At 42.3% G+C, this 18,175-nt stretch overlaps 1 protein-coding gene across 1 annotated transcript; it reads right to left on the bottom strand.

The window, feature by feature from the left end:
* Window positions 1–2,693: 2,693 nt before the first annotated feature.
* On the bottom strand, window positions 2,694–17,956 carry xkr4 (XK related 4). Its single transcript, XM_028594072.1, has 4 exons — window positions 17,262–17,956; window positions 5,418–5,617; window positions 3,670–4,024; window positions 2,694–3,422 (listed from the first exon to the last, which is right to left on the bottom strand). Exons 1-4 carry the CDS (start codon window positions 17,954–17,956, stop codon window positions 2,822–2,824), a joined length of 1,851 nt encoding a protein of 616 aa, XP_028449873.1. The 3' UTR covers window positions 2,694–2,821.
* Window positions 17,957–18,175: the final 219 nt, after the last annotated feature.

Genomic DNA, 18,175 nt, shown 5'->3' with positions numbered 1-18,175 from the left:
TATGTCTGTGTCTATTTGGGTACAGGAACACTCACGGATTAATGTCCTCACGGAGGAAAAGTGGCGAAAAAACAGGGTTAACATGACAGAGTCGTATCATGTATGATGATGTATCTTCTGGCCCCCAGTTACAGCACTGACTAGGCTGCCGCTGTGCAGCTACCCATTACACGAGCGAGGAAGAAACATTCTGCCGTCTTTGATTTGACATGGCTTGTGCTGAGTTTAGTGAAAGGGACCGATATCTGCTGGAATAAAGTGTTTTTGCTTCTTGCACCCACCTTCAATTGTTGTCGTTTTGTCTTTTTCCTGCATTTAGACGGCCCTTCACTGAAAATGTCTGGATTTCATCAGTTACCCTTCTCAGACCATGATATGTGGTATAACGGTGGACTTATATCAAGCTTTTATAGTGGCACTACTGTTAACCAGAAGTCACTTTGTTAGCATTTCCCATTAAAGCCAGTGGACACTACCAGCACCATGTTAACTTGTGCTGTGGGGCTTGGTGTAACGATGTTTAAAAGCTGCTGGAAAAAAAATTCCCCAGGAGGTTACGTGTGTGTTTATCAAAGAACAAGCAGATTTAAAGTCGAAATGTTGCCTATTGCCAACACGTACACACACACACACACACACACACACACACACACACACACGCCACACACATAAAAACACAGACAATGACTTCAGTACCCTCTACATCATCTCTAAAGTAAAAAAAAATGCTGCATGTTGTATCAGAGAACTGTACATCCTGGTGTTTGGTTTGAGTTTGGCTGAGACGGCTGCTAGTCCGCCTTTTTTCTCTTCTTCTCCATCTTGGACTCATTTACATTTCCTGCGTCATCCTGTCCGGCCATCTCCTTTTCGTTGCCGTCTGGCGATTTGCTTGTTTAGTCTGCTCTCTCTCCCCCACTTTAGCCTCCACAGACCGGCGAAGATCAGTTGAGGCTGGACTGCAAATAGTTGCGTTGAGCTGCCAGGAAGATTTTTTCTTGGCATTGTGGAGTTTGACTAATTTCCTTATGGGACAAAAGACAGTGAGGTTGTTTCTGTCCAGCTTTCACCCCTTCTTTTCTCGCTCCATGTCCTTCCTTCCTGCCAGGTTTGGCTGATTTAATCCAAACAAAACACTGAGTATAGATGCTACTTTGACCACTGTCTTCATGTAGTTCACTTTCTGTCTGAAAGTGTAGACCGTACTTATCCAAGAGGAATGAAATGTCCAGACCAGAGAAGAACATTTTGGACTTCCCAGCCATTTCTATTGCCGGGTTCAGACTACACCATATTTTAGTCTGTTACGATGCTCACTGTGTCAGATGAGGCGAGTCATAAATCATTGCCAGGACTAGGTTGAGAGACATGACAGACTACACTTTGGTGCCCTGACCGATCAAAGCTTGCCGTCTTTCCCGATGCCTGTGATGTCATCGGGGAAGGAGGTGCTAGGAACAAGAATGTAAAGAAACAGTGGCGGTGTGTATGATGTTGGTTGTCTCATGTGTCGGAAAAGCCTAAAAAAAGGAAAGAAAAAAATGACTGTGACCTTTCCTTTGTTTCACAGTTCCACCTGCAGCACCAACAACACCATTCCTCTTTGTCTCGGCGAACATGAGGGTAGAGCTGCAACAATTCCAAATTTTACTTTACAATTATTTGTCTCCGAAATAATTGCCATTAACAATATAATTGTCTCTTTCAGTCAAATTTAAAAAAGATGCATTTATGCATTACTTTTGCAAAGGAATTCAAGTTGTGAATGAATCCAAGGATTTGTTTATATCACTGTTATGTGACCCAGATAATGTAGTATGACACAAATGCACAGCCTATGAAGTAAACCGCGCCTCTTTATTTATAATAAAACATTGTAATTTTTTCTTAAATGAACATAAAACTGACAATTACCATGAACAGCCACACCCCTTTGGACCTTGGCTAATGTTAGCAATTGATTGCGGTTAAACAAAGAAACCGCGATAATGTAAAAAAGAAAATTGCGATTAGACAATTATGCAACAATTGTTACAGGCCTAGATCGATCGACTGTCGCGCCGGACACCCATTGTCGTTCCCAATCTTAACCGACGCCTCAACGTCTGCCGGGTTGGCAGTATGATCGGGCTGATGTCATATAGTCTGAACCCGGCATGAGGTGTTTCTCCTCAGAATCTGGAGGACATTTCCATGGAACCCTTTTTGGCACTAAGAGAACCGGAGCGATGAGTGTTATCATGTAGATACTGATGGAAGTACCCACCCAGTTGTGGCTGCTATGGGATCACATCTCCACAACTTCTAAAGTTTCTACGGATGAATGAGGGATCGTTTCCTTTCCTTAGAGGAATTTCTGTGTACTTCCGGTGTCATTGCGGCTAAAGTAGAACATCAGAGGACTTAAAACTCGTCTGGATGGACATATGCTTGTTTTATCCTTAACGTTCCCAACCTTAACCAGCTTTTCGTACGGTCTGAGCAGAGTGTCCAAGCGCTCTGTTGCATTTAGTTCATATCGGACAGGATTCCCTGATGAGTGGTAGTAAAAAAATAACAGCAACAACCCTACCAAGAACCCAAACATGCCCGCTGACATTGACTGGACTCCCCCGATCAATACCAAGAGGGCTGAGTGCTCCTGGGTGGGCTCCGATGCCGAGGAATAGAAAAAGAAAAAAGGGGAATGAGAGATGAAAAGTGAGATTGTTGGTAGTAAGAAATTCTTATTGCCACAGTCCCTGTTGATGTTTTTTTTCATGATAGCAGGATAATACTCTGACGGTTGCATCCCTTTCTGGGTTCCGAGAACAGGGTGGAACTATAACGTGGTCTCATATTCCAACCTCTCCTGCACCAGAGCGTCGTCCTTGTACTGCAGCCGTGGAGGAGTCAGCGACGAGTCTATGGCCAGGATTGCCTTGCGTATACTGCGGTCGAGGACATGGCGCTCCCAGGCTGGATAGCGATTCCTACAGAGGTCGATCTTGATGACGGTCTCTTCGAGGCGCGGGGCGCGAGACGATGGCGTGGATGGCACTGTGGGTCGCACCTGAAAAACTGGCATGCAGCCGTCCCGCTCGGAATACTTCCCCGCGTCCCGCTCCAGGGTCGAGCTGGCACCTCGGTTGGAACGCAGCGAGTTGGTGGCACCTTCAGACGGTAGCGTGGAGAACTGAGCCGTGGGGTCTAGGTCGAGACCCTGGCCGCTCGGCGAGCGACCAAAGCGCGGCCCGTTGGGATGGAAAAAGGCATAGTACATGAGCATGAAAACCACACCGGTGAGAAAACTGCTGAAGATGACGCAGAGTGCTGGCACTGCAAAGGCGTCAGTGGTGTGAGGCGACCGGTAGAGATACCACAGCGCACTGAGAGCAGCGTTCTCCACCAGAATCACCAGGTAATAGATGAAAAGCCGACACCTGCACAAAGACACAATGAAAACAATAAAATGACATCAGTCAGCAAAGCATGAAGCAGCATTTTAACAGTGGGCTGTGAGGACAGCTACACCAACCAGCTGGTCCATCCTCCCAACACAGATACTGTACTGTGCTCTCAGTCTACAGAATAATGAGGACCGTCAATTAAATTAAAGAATGTATTTTTTTTTTAATCACGCCACTGAAACAGATTTTTTTCACGCTGAATTGGGCTGCGGGTCCTCACCTTGTCCGTCCCTCCTTGACGTTGAACCAGGAAAAGATGTAGATTATGCCCACCACCATGTCAAACACAATCTCCTCCCACTTGCTGATGCAGAAGTCTGTCTCACAGTGGACAATCCAGAAGGTCATGATGCACCAGTGCAGGACAATGAAGATGCCAAAGTAGAGTTGGAACACAGAGGCAAACAGGGCGAAGGTGATGACCCTCGCGGCGATCGTGAAGAAGTGCCAGCAGAACTGGATGATGACAGCCAGGTAGCTGATGGGCTTCTTGTCATCCCGAGACTCTCGCAGGGCCTTCTGGTAGGAGGCCAGGGCCCAGGCCAGAGAGACGAGGGAGGCTGCAGCTGTCATACCTGCAACAGTCAGGCACACAGAGACACAAAGGGTTCAATTCCAGTGCCACATCAGGGGAAACAGTACAGAAATACACACATTTTTGGAGAAAAAAAATGCTTATTTGCCATCAGAACCACAGATGAGAAGACCTCTGTGTGTCTATAGAGCGCGAGAGAGACCAGTGTAATTCCGGAAGTCAAAAATCCCATTGATTTTCTCCATAAGGATTTTGATCATCAGCCATATTGTCTAAAGTTTGGCTGAGTGGTAGGTGGTAAGTATACCTTGGATGGTTTAGACTCTAATCCATCCAAGGAATACTTAGGAGCTAGGAGATTGTGAAACTAAAGTTTCTGCTCCTGTAGAAGCTAGAAGTCGGTATAAAATCAACATGTTTTATTTGCGATGTTATGGAGGAATACAACATTAACCAAAATCCTAAGCATAACATTGACTTCTCGCATTAGCTGAACTCGCCGTTACCATGGAAATGTTTACCGCACCCACAAACGGCTAGAGCGAGCTACTACCATTGAAGTCTACGATTGTTTCTGTTCACAGTCTTGTGTTGTTTTGCGCCAAATCAAATGTTTTATGGTCACGATTCTTCTCATAGCTGGCTGGCTTGGTTCCAGGCCTAAAACTCTTTATACAAGCATTTAATTAACCATCGATGGAGATACTGAACGGGGAAAAACACTTCCAGAACCAGAGCCGTTAAAAAAGTGGGCAGTTACTGTAGAGTTCTCTTACACAGACTGGTCCAGCATGTGTTTACCCTCACTTAGCTCACTTATTAGATTCAACTTCATTGTCAATAATCCAAGTGGCAACTTCCGGGCCTGAAAAGTAAAGCCAATTAGCCTGACAAGCCAGACCCACATCAAGATGTTGGGTCTGGGAACTCACCATTGGCAGGGCTCAATCCGAGGGGCAGGACAAATGGTTGTCTTTCAAATTCCATCCGCACTCATAGCCAACCAGAGCAACACCAGTTGATAGATTAAACTTTTGCCGTATCCAATCGGCAAAACTCCGAAAACAACTTCTTTTATTAAAGGATGACTTCAGCGCTTAACTCCGATTCGAAAAACTTTCTGTTCGCCAGCAGCAGCAACAGTGTGTCTTTGTCTGTGTGTACTGTATATATGTATGCATCTATGTATGCACTATGTTGTGTGGAATTCTCTAAACAGCAGATACTGTTTGTTTGTCCCAGACAAATTTCCTTCGCAACAATAAAAATCTATCTTATTTATCTCATCCCTGAAAGTGATGATTTTAGTGCACAGGCACAGGTAAAATACTATAAAACTCTTCTAAGTACATAAAAAAACAAAACAATCACAAGATAAGTATAGGTTTGAGGGTAAGTATAGAAAGACACTTGCTTGTGAGTGAGTGTGTTACCTTGCACAGCCTGGAGCTTGTGTGTCTGTATGATGATGCACAGCTGCAACACCAGTTGTGGAGCGCTCTCCAGAAAGGTGGCCAGGAGATGCAGCATGCTCACATCTGCAAACTCATAGACCATCCTCCAGTAGTAACGCCAGCGCTCCGTCTCACCGCTCTGACGACTCCGAACGCCCAGGTAGATAGTATGAAAATACCTGGAGGAGACGGAGGAAAAAACATCATGCTTCAACGTCAACCAGACATGACGAAAGATTACATGTAGCAGTACATCAGAAAGGACTAAGGAACAACACACTGAACTTGTCACACCTTCGTTTCTTTCTGAAATACCTAAGTGAAAGTTTTCAGGTATTGTGATCGGGGTGATCAGCCTAGTCTAAGCAACAGATTCACCGTGCAGTTTCATTAGAAAAGACTGGATTGCAACATGGACATTGGCTGAGCGGCACACGTACTGCAGCTCCCGGCATTGCAACTCAACTGTACCTCTCCAGACCTGAGGCAAAAGCTCATTTAATGAAGTGAATTCATTATTACGGTTCAGTCTTGTCTGTGGCCTACATTTTAATGTCTCAGTTTATTCCCATTCTCTCTCTGCCTCTATCTCTGAAATATCACCAACACATTGCACTCATTTAGCAGCACGCTAACAGGCCGTGAAATGAAGTTCCAATATCAATAAAGAACTTGAAAATGAAATCCGGGCTGAGAGCAATAAAGCCGCAGCCTGTCCATGGACAGATGGACATGGCACACTTCTCACTGTGTGTGTGTGTGTTTTTGATGCTGGTCTTTCTATAGTCTGATTCATAGTAGTAAGTCTGCACCACACAGAGCCTACGCCTTAGCTTACATAAGTGGCCTAGGCCGTACTGAAGATTTATACTTGTGCCTCGGTTGTATCTGCGTCGATCTAGCGTATCTTAGCAGTATGTGTTTATGCGTGGGGAGAGGGGGATAGAGCGAGTGAGAGAGCGACGGGGATTTGCTTCGGAACGAGTACCGATTTCGGCGGTGGAGACGGAGAAACAAAGTGTCTCCCCTGTGCTTTCTGATCACGGTTGGAAAGCTGTAGCAGGAAAAGTTAACCCTCTTCTTGATTTCATGTTGTTTCCGTGAGAAGGAGAACCCGGAAATGAGTAGGAAGAAATGCAACGCTACCGAGCCACGGCCAAGCGGACCAATCACAGTTGCTGCGGTCTGCGTTGCTCATATTCAACCAACTTGGTATCCTAATAACGTTGGTAGTATGTGTAAATGAATGATGGTAAACTTCCCTCCGTGTTACCAGTGCCAAGATCTCCCTACTCACAGGCCGGCAGAATAACTCCAAATAACACGTTTGACGCAATTCTACTGCATAGACAGCCCAGTTTTATGAGAAAAAAACCCTCTTTCCAGAAATAAAACACAATTTTAAACTGCAGAGGAAAAACAAAGAGAGAGAGTCTCATTACATTACAGTCTCCGGTTCTCTCCACCCCCTCACTGTTCCTCTCCTGCTCTGGAAGGAGACTGTAAATAATGCAAGAGGCAGATAGGCCTTTCGCTAGCATGCACACATGCACATATTTGTTGACATAACACATTCCCTAGCCCCTAACCCTAACCATCACAACTACATGCTCAACCTTTACCCTGACCCTAATAGCAGGGCAAAGCCCAACATGAACTGTGCTGTGTGGTACTTCCTACTGTGTGCATACAACAGGGTCAACTACTATCCAAACATCCATACCGGTACTGACAACATTTTAAAAGAAGTTTGAAAGTGCAAGAATGCTTTCTGAAATGATCTGCTGATTGCACTCCAAGCCCAGTTGCATCTTATATATTACATTTATTTAAGTGTAAGATACGAGATAAGAGAGATAAAAGAGACTTTATTGTAATCCATCTATATACAGTGCAGTACAGTACGCAGAGGAATAAAACTTGTTTCCCTGGTCCCGGTGCAAAATGAATGGACATAAGGTGCAAACAACAAGTTAGAAAAAAACAGCTACAGAGGAAGGTACATACATAAAGTGCAATGACATACATGTAGGACAAAAAGAAAAATAGAAATACAAGTAGTGTAAATAACTGTAAAGAAATAAACCTTAAAGTAAAGTTGGGTCTAACTAGTGTGGATGTGTGTGTGTGTGTGTGTGTGTGTGTGTGTGTGTGTGTGTGTGTGTGTGTGTGTGTGTGTGTGTGTGTGTGTGTGTGTGTTATGGGGGTGAATATCAATAAACAAACAAAATAGACTTAACAATGGTTACAAGTGTCATGCGCATGTGGCGTAGGCGTGTTTCACTGAGGTGCAACGTTAAGGCCGCGTTTAGATACACATTAACATAATGATATAACAGCTTTAAGATGTTTGTCCTTTGAATAAAGGATTTTTATTTTGCATATGGTCTGTTTTTTATGTTTATTGGATTTAAAAGACATGAATGGGCTTTTAAAATATGCAAAGGAGGAGCAGAACCACAGAGATTACATGTATTGATGAGCCCGCTGCCTGCGTTTACAGATTGCACAGTTAAAACCTGCCGTGTTGCTATTATATTGCTTTGGGCCCTGTTCACTGTCAGTCAGCTGCTCTACACCTTTCAACATTTCAACACAGCAATAACCTTACAGCAGACATCCCGAGATGCGGTGTTGGTTCAGATAAAAACAAATTTGGTACATGCAAGGATGCTCATTTACTCACATCTTATCCTTTACACACTAGATGATGGACAATTCTATAAAGGGATCTTTCAAGAAAGTGTGGTGCAGTTTTTAGCCGGGAATTGTAAAGGCTTGAATGGAGCTGTGAAACGAGTTAATATACTGACTCATCTTAAGAAGTTGGGGGCAGATGTCTTAAAAACCAAGCCCATAAACAACTACTGGATTGGATTGGACACCTGTTTCACAGAGAACTGCACCAACAAATTAAAAATCTAATGAATTCTAATGAATTTAAATAGAATTATCTCTGAAAAAAACCCAAGAAGAGACTTTTAAAGTATTTGGCAATAATGAACGAACTAGAGATGCACTGATTACAACTTTTTAGGCCGATTCCGATTTCCGATTTTCTTTGAGTTAGACCAGCCAATACCGATTCCGATTTCATTTTTTCTAACCACTTTACAGCACACACACATATATATATATTTTCTATCTTTTCTTTAATAGGACATTTTGCACAGAACATAGAACCTTTTTGAACAGATAATGGATCACTATAAAATAGAACTATATAAATTACTCCTGGTGTGGGAAATTCACACACATCTAAAGTTCAATGTTAGAACCATTTCCTTCTTTTCACATCCAATATCCAACAAAAAAATGTGATTTGGGTTTTTGGTGTCGTCCCTCCATGCCCTACTTTTTCCTTGCAGGTGTTGCATATTGCAAACTTGTTCTCTCCTGCCGGTCGCCGGTCAAGGCCGAGCACGTGAAAACCGGCCAATTCCGGTCACTGGACGGTCTATCTGTGCATCTTTAGAACAAACTGTTCTCCCACTTAGCTTAAAGAAGAGGGACACAACCAAACTTAGCACGTTTGGCTTAACACTTAGCATAAACATCGCCATCACCATCGTTGAATCTCCATAACACACAAAAAGAGGGGTTACAACCAAGCATGAGAGCTCATATTGCTGACGAGGAACAAGACTATTGGTGTGTTAATTGACAGAGAGATACACCAATCAGTTTAAACATAAGCCTCACTCTGTCCTAAGACTGTTTATTTAGCTATATTATTTAGGTGACTTCATCTCTTCCTTACCTATAGTAGTAACATTTGTAAGGGTAGTTTCAAGGCTTACAGGAACACCTATGCTGCATAATGCACTTATCAAACACACACAGAATACTAAGCCATAAACTTCAAAGAAACATCTTGCAAAAACTGGCACACACACTCTTGAATATCTGGTGCAAACACACATGCACACAATATAGACATAGACCTTAAATCCAGCTGCAATGTATGGGTGTCATTAATTTCACATGGGAATCTGGAATGTCTCATTTAACAAACACCGATACACTTTACCTGTGTGTGTAGCAGTGTGAACCGTGTGTGTGTGTGTGTGTGTGTGTGTGTGTGTGTGTGTGTACAGATAGAGGAAGTGAAATCAAGTAGCGCAGGTCAAAGGCTGCAGTACTGGAAGTTGGCACGTTGTGTAACGGCAGATATTCATGGAAAAGCTTTCAGAAAACAACCTGAGAGGATGAGAAGAAGGGGGAGGAGGAGAGTGTCCTGTAAGTATATCAAAAACTGATCCTGATACCGGCCTGTGTAAACCGTTTGCTTCAGTAGAACAGTAGCAGAAACAATGAATGCATTTAAAAAGAAAATCAAGGTACTGAAAGGTACTGCTTGTAATCTGTTTGTATGGATTTTAGGCACAAAACAAAGAGAGATTTTGATTCATGGATTTTTTTTATTTTATTTTTTTACATTTCTAAAATTAAAGCTCCTAGGGTTGGAAAATGTCTCACTCTGGTACTCTCTAGTCTAGTCATATAAAAAAATATAATATGTCTGACGGCAATGCTGACCCAAACACAGGACTATCACCTTGGGAGAGGACTCAACTCCCATTTGAAGGGTTTTCTTTTCATCCCGAAGTGAATTAACGTCTGATTGTAACCCAAACCACAATCTTAGTTGCAACTAAACTACTAAGTTGTTTAGATGTCTAAATATAACCAAGTAGTGTTTGTGCCTAAACATTAAGAAAGACATATTCAAAACCATGATCAACATTCTCTGGTTTTAGATTTGAGGCATGGAAAACGCTCCTGTTGTTCATATTAAGGCTAGTAACAAACAACCATAGACAGTATATAAGAATGGACCAACAGATCCCATTGCTCTGGACGGAGACCAGTGAACAATATTAGAAGCATTTTTTCTGGTGAGTGCTGAGCGTTACTGAGCAGCCTCCAACTGAGCTTGAAGACGTAGATGTGACGTGAGCAACCTGTCTGAAAGTTGTAAGTCTTCTGGTAGCTGTGCCGAAATCTCAATCATTCAGTCTTACAGAGACAGAGAGCGTAGGTAAATGTAAGGAGATAACATACGCACAAGCTAATTATTGCTAACTAAAATGCTAGTTAACATTAGTAATTAAACTTAAACAGCTATTGCAAGCCGAAACTGCCTGCGAGCTTCTTGTTTACTGTACGGTTATCCTTCTACTATGCGACATTAAGTCACGTGGCCTATTTTTACAAAAACGTCTGCTATAACGTGAGATACAAGGTAATGGAGTCTTTTACACATTGTCGTGTTTCTTTAGAAATAAACAATGGACAAATAGAGTCTTTAAACACTTCAGATGTAAAGTTATTCGCTGTCAAAGTGGCGCCAAAATGAATGGCAGTCAGTGGGATGCTAACGGCGGGTGATGGCTTGTTAGCAACAAAATGGCTCCATAGGAGTTACGGTTTGTGGACGCTCGCTTACCCCCTTGCCAACAACCCATATCATTGTATCGTTTGGAGGACTTGTTGCTGTTACCACATTGATAATAACTGAGCTGCAAATGTGTTTTTAAAATGCTGTAAAACACAGAAAATGCCTGTAAAACCTGTAAAAAAAAAAATGGGTGAACTGAAGAAGAGAACATGACACTGCCACATCCACTGGACTTGACTGCTAAGATTTTCTCAAACAAAATTTAATCAACTGGCCGGTAATACTGGGGCACGTTCAGCCCCGACAAAACGTAGCAACGCGTTTATTTAAACTGAAATGGGGGTGAGTTGAACACCCTGTTGGCTGTATCTGTACTCTACTGGAGTATTATTTTTTTCTCCTACTTCCACTTTTACTTCAGTACATATTTTCGATGAATTGTTCGATGTGCTGCATCGTTACTCCTTACTAGGGCTGCACGATATTTTGTTATATTTCGCAGGACGTTGCGATGTTAACGCTTAAGCTTTTCTGCTGCTTGATAGAAAAGTAAACTTTCACCGTATCTCCTTTTACACGATCGTTACCGGCCGAGCCTTCCCCTTTAAGACAGGTAGCCATGTGGGCAGCGTGTGTATGTGACGGAATGTTAGTCTGACAGGTTTGTTACGGGAAGTGAGGCTCTCCGTGTGAAGAAAAGTAGCGTAAGCGGCAGCTGCTGCTGACACAGTGATGCACATTTCCATGGGTATTGAAGCTGCAGTGGTCAGTGTGTTATGTTCGCTGCAAAGACGATCTAAATCACCTGAGTAATGCAACGTTATCCCGACGTCTCCCGGCCATTTTTCACCACAGAAAGCTGCTACGAGCCAGGCTAAAGCTAATATAGGGAGCCTAATGAAGAAGTCCCGACTGAAGTAACATACCTCAAAGCCTGTTGCACACCGTCTGACACCGTACCGAGGAAACATGTCGTTCAAACCTTAACAAAACACCGTTTAAACTAATGCTGCACGATATGAGGAAAATATGCGATATGCGATAACATTAAATATTGAGATAACGATATTGCTCGCAATAAACAGATATTAAAGTGTACTCACTTCTGCATTTCTGCTGCTTTCAGTAGTCTTCTAAAATACAACAAATTGCTTGTTGAATTTAAAACAAATAAAAGGAAATCATTATACCATTCCTCTACTGAACAAACTGAAAAGGCACCACTAAAAAAATAATGAGTTATATTTTAATGTGCGGTTTTGTGCTGATATCTTCTTTCAACTAACAAAAACTAAAATCAGTTTTGCGTCTATTGCATATTTATCTATATGTCACAGCCTTTCGCGATGTGTATATTGCGCCAGTTGATATCGCGATGACGATAAAAAAAAAAACATATATTGTGCAGCCCTAGTTTAAACGTGCCTCTGATTTATGCACTGAATCTCATGTTGTGCTAAGTGGACAGAAACAGGAAATTGGGTCATCCTGCTGGCCATGGCAACCATGTGATTGCAGGTCCTAATCCCTCCTCCTTTGCGTCATTTCCTGTCACCTCTCTACTGTTCACTGTCAAATAATGGCATCATTTCTCAAAATGCCCCCAAAAGATAAAGAAAGATCACATTCAAAAACATCAGAGAATGTCAAGCCAAATGTTGCTCTTTAAAAAAAATTGTTTTACCAGAGATGGGTCTGATACTTTGCATCAAGAGACCGTTCAAGACAGATTTTTGTAGAGCAGACATTTCAGACCTCCAGCATCTTGCTGAGCAGCATTCATTAACCATGATAATGATGACGGTTTTTAGCTACATGTGCTCTTTAGCTTCTGGGGTGTCACTGGACTTAGTATGATGTGGAGATGCTGTTTGATACCTTGTTTTAGTCAAGTCGAGTCAACATTATTGTCAATTCTGCAATATGTGCCAGACATACAGAACAATTGAAAATATGTTTCTCTCTGACCCACGGCGCAATAAGGATACGTACAACAAGTATTGGAAGAAGAATGAGAAAAACTGTCTCTCCGTCTCTTTGACAGAGGGATCTCTCATTTTTCTGTCCAATGTTTAATATTTTGAAGGTGTTTGATCAATGCAGAATGTAAAATATGTGCCCAGCAATAATATGCGAGAGAAAAAAATGCATAAACTATAAAACTTGTCTTTCACTGTTACTGTTCCCAACCCACAGCAAACACAAAGTTACTGCTTATCAAAGACGGTATCACACAGACAGTAGACCTGCCCATCACGAGCCAGAGGCAGACACAGGGGCGGGGCCAGCTGGGAGCAACATTTTGAATGTGATAGGTCACTGGCTTGTCATTATTAATGGTAGAACACAACGGGCATGACAATTCCCAATGAGAAACCATCCTTTTGAAAGTAAACCTGACTGAGAGGCGGTGCGATTGCATACCAAGTCAGCGCAAATTGGCGCAAAGACACAAATTAACATAACTTCTTCAATAAAATATGACATCGTAAACGGAGAACTTTGTCTCCTCTCCCAAACTCTACAAATATGATCGGTCACAAAAACCTATTTCATATCCATCCAACTAGAACAAGTCAGCAAAGATAGACATTGTACTACAAAGTATTGTCTTAAATCAGCATATAATAAGCAATACAACATAACGGTAATACTTTATAATAATGGTACGTGAATTATCATGAATTCATGCATGACTTTAAGCATTAAACAGCATGAATTAATTCTACAATGCAGGAACAATATGTTAATTAATGCATCAATTAAGGTATTTGAATCATTATGATTTGTGCTGTATTAATGATGTTCATGTATTCTTCAAAAAACTGACCAGTCACAGCTGTGTATACATTCTGATCATCTTTTTAGTATCCCCGAAATTGTTAGTCTGGCTGTCCACAGACCAATTACTCTGGGGAGTCTCCTCTGTATTTTCTAACGCACAAGAGGCATGATCAACGGGCACAGTTCAAATGACTCTGTACGCGATTGGATAGTCCTTCAACCAATCAGACTGAATGTAAACGAAAAGCTGCTTGGTCGCTTCTCTATCGTCATCGTGTTAAACCCACCAATAGTGCGCCAGGTGGATAAGCCAGTTTGTGATTGGTTCCCGCAGATTTGTAACGGAAGCAGGATAGATAAATGTACAGGTTTACCCAGTCTATGAAATTGTAGCAACTGCAACCACTTTATATAATGAACTGTCAAACATGTTAATCATGTGTGTGAATCAGTGATCCAGTAACTGTTCCAGCACTATTCTAGGTCTCTGTTATGTTACTCTTAGCACTCTTAATGTAGGTTTCCAATTAAGGTTGGTACAAAACATCAACAGGCACGGAGCCGCAGACACTTTAACATTTCTGTCTGACGTCTGGAGATTTCTATCGCAATAAATAATCATGAATAATAGATTAAACGGTTTTAAACTCATGTATTAACTCACTCTTTAATACATTAGAATGTAGCACTGCTCGCTGATTCTGCAACATGAGCCATCACTTGACAATATTCTGCACTATGCATATTTATTTATTTATTACTCCGTGTCACCTCCCACTGTGCAATATGTCATTTTGATTCATCCGCACCTCACTCATCTGTATATCTGTGTATGCTGTCTGTTTATATAAAGGTGTTTATAGTGTAAATATTACTATTATTATTATTATTATAAATCTAATTCTATTTATGCTTTTTGTATGTTTTTCCGCTGTCAATTTAATGTGTGAATTTTTCTTTTGAGCTGCTGTAACAAGGGAATTTCCCCAGTGTTTAAGGGCATTTTCACATATCTCCTTAAATTTACCTTTTTAAGCCATTTGTATATAACTGATCCCCATGTGTTTCATATCAAAATGTTCAGAACAAACTCAGCTTTCCGTACAGTGAAACCCAAATCTGCCCCAGAGCAATGTGTGAGGAGATAAGTTGGCGCTAAAGCTGAAACGTTGACGTTTGGCTTCTTGAAATTCCTCAAATCTCTTTTGACTTATAACTTATAATGTGTTGTATGAATTGTTTCGGTGCTTGAAATGAGTTTACCAAAGTCTTAGGTTATATATGATTAAAATAGTAAATAAATGTCTGAAATTAAATTTTGTAATATCACTTTTTGAATAGGAGTTTTGTCAAACATCGTTTGGACGCGCCAGTGCATCCTCAGAGGGTTAATAAAGTCTATCTTATCATATGAACTAAATAAAAAAATAAAAAAAAGTTCTGTTATAAACTGTACAGGTTCATAGAAATTTCAAAATGCCAGAAGCGTAACTTTGAAATCTAAACCTGTTCAGGGTCACAGGGCTGCTGCAGTCTGAGCCCAGTATGAGTTATGAAAGAAAAGGGCAGAGAACACTTATGGTACTATATATAGTATTACACACTATAGCCGCTGCAAATGTCACATGAGTGACTTGAACTATAAGAGTACTGCTATATGTGCAGCCCAGGACAGGTCAAGCAGACGGTAACACGTTGGCTGCAGCCAGAGACCCTGAGGTCATGTGATCTGATTCGGGTCAAAGTGCGGGCTTTGGCAATCCGCTGCTGTGTAACTTGAAATTTTGCTGAAAATCAGGTGTGGAAATATGGACATTTACATGTCATTGCATTTTAAAATAAGACGTATCCAACTGTTACGTGTGGTTTTTCAAAAATAAATATTTGAAGTCGAAATTCAAATAAAAAAAAATAAGACAAAAAACAAGACATTGGGATACTTTTCAAGTCAATGTTTTGAGAAATAATTAGCTAGTATAATCAGAAGGCTCAATGGCTACAATATGAGTTTTTTTCTGCTTTTCTTTGTCTTCTTTGATAGTAAACTAAATATTGTTGGTTTTATGACAAAACGACATTTTAATATGGCAGCTTGGACTTTGGATTGTGAGATTTAAACTGTGGTGATGGACACCTTCTCACATTTGCGGGTCAAACGATTAATCAATAAAATAATCTGCAGATTAATAATGTTAGTTCTACTCCACCACTTTTCAGAGGGAAAGATTGTTACAGCCAGCTAGAATAACATTCAATATACAAAGAAAATGCTCATCTTATAAAATATGATGCACTGTTATAGATTAAATCACACATTAAATGATCTCCAACTCAACCAGCTACAGCAGTCAAATACACTTACACATTAAGGATATTAAACAATCCAATTTTGTCTTATATAATCATGTAACATTTTCTTAAGGAGCAATGTTTGTTACTTTAAGTACATTTTACTGAATAAAGAATCAAATATCTCTTCCACCACTGGTTACAGCATGTGCACCACAGGATACGTCTGTAATAGTTAGATTTTTCAATAAGTTGTCTGCTGCATGATGTTTTGTTTCTACATATACTTAATACATGACTGTGAGTAAGCTTTTGTCAAATACCACCATGTGTAGTAAGTTAAGGGTTATTCAAATCCATAAATCCACCCAAAAGCAGTATGAAGCCCATTCTAATGGCACCAAAAGAGAAAAGTGTGCACAGCATCGGCAGCATTCACTGCTTGACACCAGACTGACCTGTGACTGACAGGCCAGGGCCATCAAAAGAGAGAAAATACCATTCCTGTTCAGCTTGTACTTCGTCATGACCCACAGGGAGTGACCTAACAGCCTCCCACAGTGTCTTGTGTGTCGGCCAGTGGTGGAATGTAACTACGGTACCATTATTTCGTTATATCGTCTCTGTTTGCAGCTGCTGCCGTGGTCCTGCTACGCCCTGCACTGCTAACTACTATCATTTCTAGTCATAGTTCTATTATCTTTATTGGTACTATAATTGCTACTGTTCATCATACCAACTGCTATAATTATTATGAATCATATTTCTCTATAATCTGTATCTCTGTCTCTGTGTCCCAACTGGCAAGGTTTCTGCCTGTTTAAAGGAAGTTTTGTCGCATCAAATGCTTGCTCTTGCACACACAGACCACACTCTGTAATTTATAAATTATAGAGCTTGGTCTAGACATACTCTAGCTGTAAAGCGTCCTCAGATAACCCCTGTTATGATTTGACAGTGTAAATAAAATTGAATTGAATTAAGTAGCTCTACATTTACTCAAGTAGGCCTACTGTAGACTACATTTACACTTACATATACTTACTTAAGTCACATTTTTAATGCAGGACTTTTACTTGTAACAGAGTATTTGAACAGTAGAATTAGTACTTTTACTTAAGTAAGTAAGGGATCTGGATACTTTTTCCCCAACTGGTGTTGGGCCCGCAGAGGGGAGCATGATAAAGATGGCAGCTGGTAGCATTCAGAGTGCCAGCTACTGCCAGAGCAGCACCTCTGCTCGTTCATTCATTCACTCATTCATTCATGCATTCATTCCTCACACAACAAACCCACATTCCCACACAATCATTGTTACCCATCCCAAGGCCTCCATCCCCATATCCTACCTCCATATCTGGCCCAGCTGGAGGATGTGGATGACGGACTGGCCGAACCAGACGCAGAAGGAGTAGTAGGCAGAGCGTTTTCTACTCCTGCTGCCCAACGCGGTGCTCGCGGTGCTGTTGCTCGTGGTGTTCTTGCTGGCGGTCGACGCCTGTCTCTGCGGCGTGGCCGGGTGGTGTTGAGCGGTAACGTCGCCGTGTGAGGCCGAGCCGCTCAGCAGCTTGTTCCCGTCCATGTGGGAGCAGTCGGCGGCGGACTCCGCGCCGTCCTCGGTGGTGAAGTCGTGGACGAACCATCTGAAGCTAAAGAGCTGGACCGAGAAGGAGCCCAGCACCACGAAGAAGAGCGTCAGGCCGAACCACCAGTAGTCGCGGCGGAGGTAGTAGTCGACCGACAGCCACACGTCGGTGCCCACGTCGGCCAGATACACGGCCACCGCGGCTACGATCCACAGGCAGTCCCACACCGTGTATTTCTGCTGCTCCCTGCCCGGGCGAAGGCACGTCGAGTTGGAGCCTCCCCCGCCGCAGCACCGCGACTCCCCGTTGGCGAAGTCCCCGTCCCCGGTGCCCGCAGAGTCGGGCTGGGCGCCCGGGTGGAGCCCCTGCACCGAGCCGGAGTGATCCGAGTTCTGCAGGGGGGTGAAGGCCACGTCGCTCTTCTTCATCTTCAGGACCCCGTCCGATTTAGCCGCCATTATTGGAAGCTTGAAATATCACTCTATTATTTTTTCCTCCGTTCCTCCCCTCCTCTTCTCTTCTCCTCTTCTCCTGCCTCTCTCCGTCGACACCCTTCTGTGTGTGTCTCTCCTACTCCTCCTCCTTTCTGGGCAGGACTAGCTCCTCTACACAGCCGCCTGCTCATAATACAGAATAAAGCCAGAAAAGAGGACTGGCCCAGTGCTTGCTCCGATATT

This window comes from Perca flavescens, chromosome 12, assembly GCF_004354835.1.
Source record: "Perca flavescens isolate YP-PL-M2 chromosome 12, PFLA_1.0, whole genome shotgun sequence".
Lineage (NCBI taxonomy): Eukaryota > Metazoa > Chordata > Actinopteri > Perciformes > Percidae > Perca > Perca flavescens.
Note: the sequence above shows the minus strand (reverse complement) of the source record. Positions and strands in the feature narration are given on the sequence as shown.

Excerpts from the sequence above, each read along its gene's own strand:
- xkr4 (XM_028594072.1), bottom strand. The coding sequence starts at position 17,956 with ATGGCGGCTAAATCGGACGGGGTCCTGAAGATGAAGAAGAGCGACGTG. Across the intron at positions 4,025-5,417 it reads CAAGCTCCAGGCTGTGCAAG|GTATGACAGCTGCAGCCTCC; the intron begins GTAACACACTCA and ends TGACTGTTGCAG. Across the intron at positions 3,423-3,669 it reads GTCAAGGAGGGACGGACAAG|GTGTCGGCTTTTCATCTATT; the intron begins GTGAGGACCCGC and ends GTCTTTGTGCAG.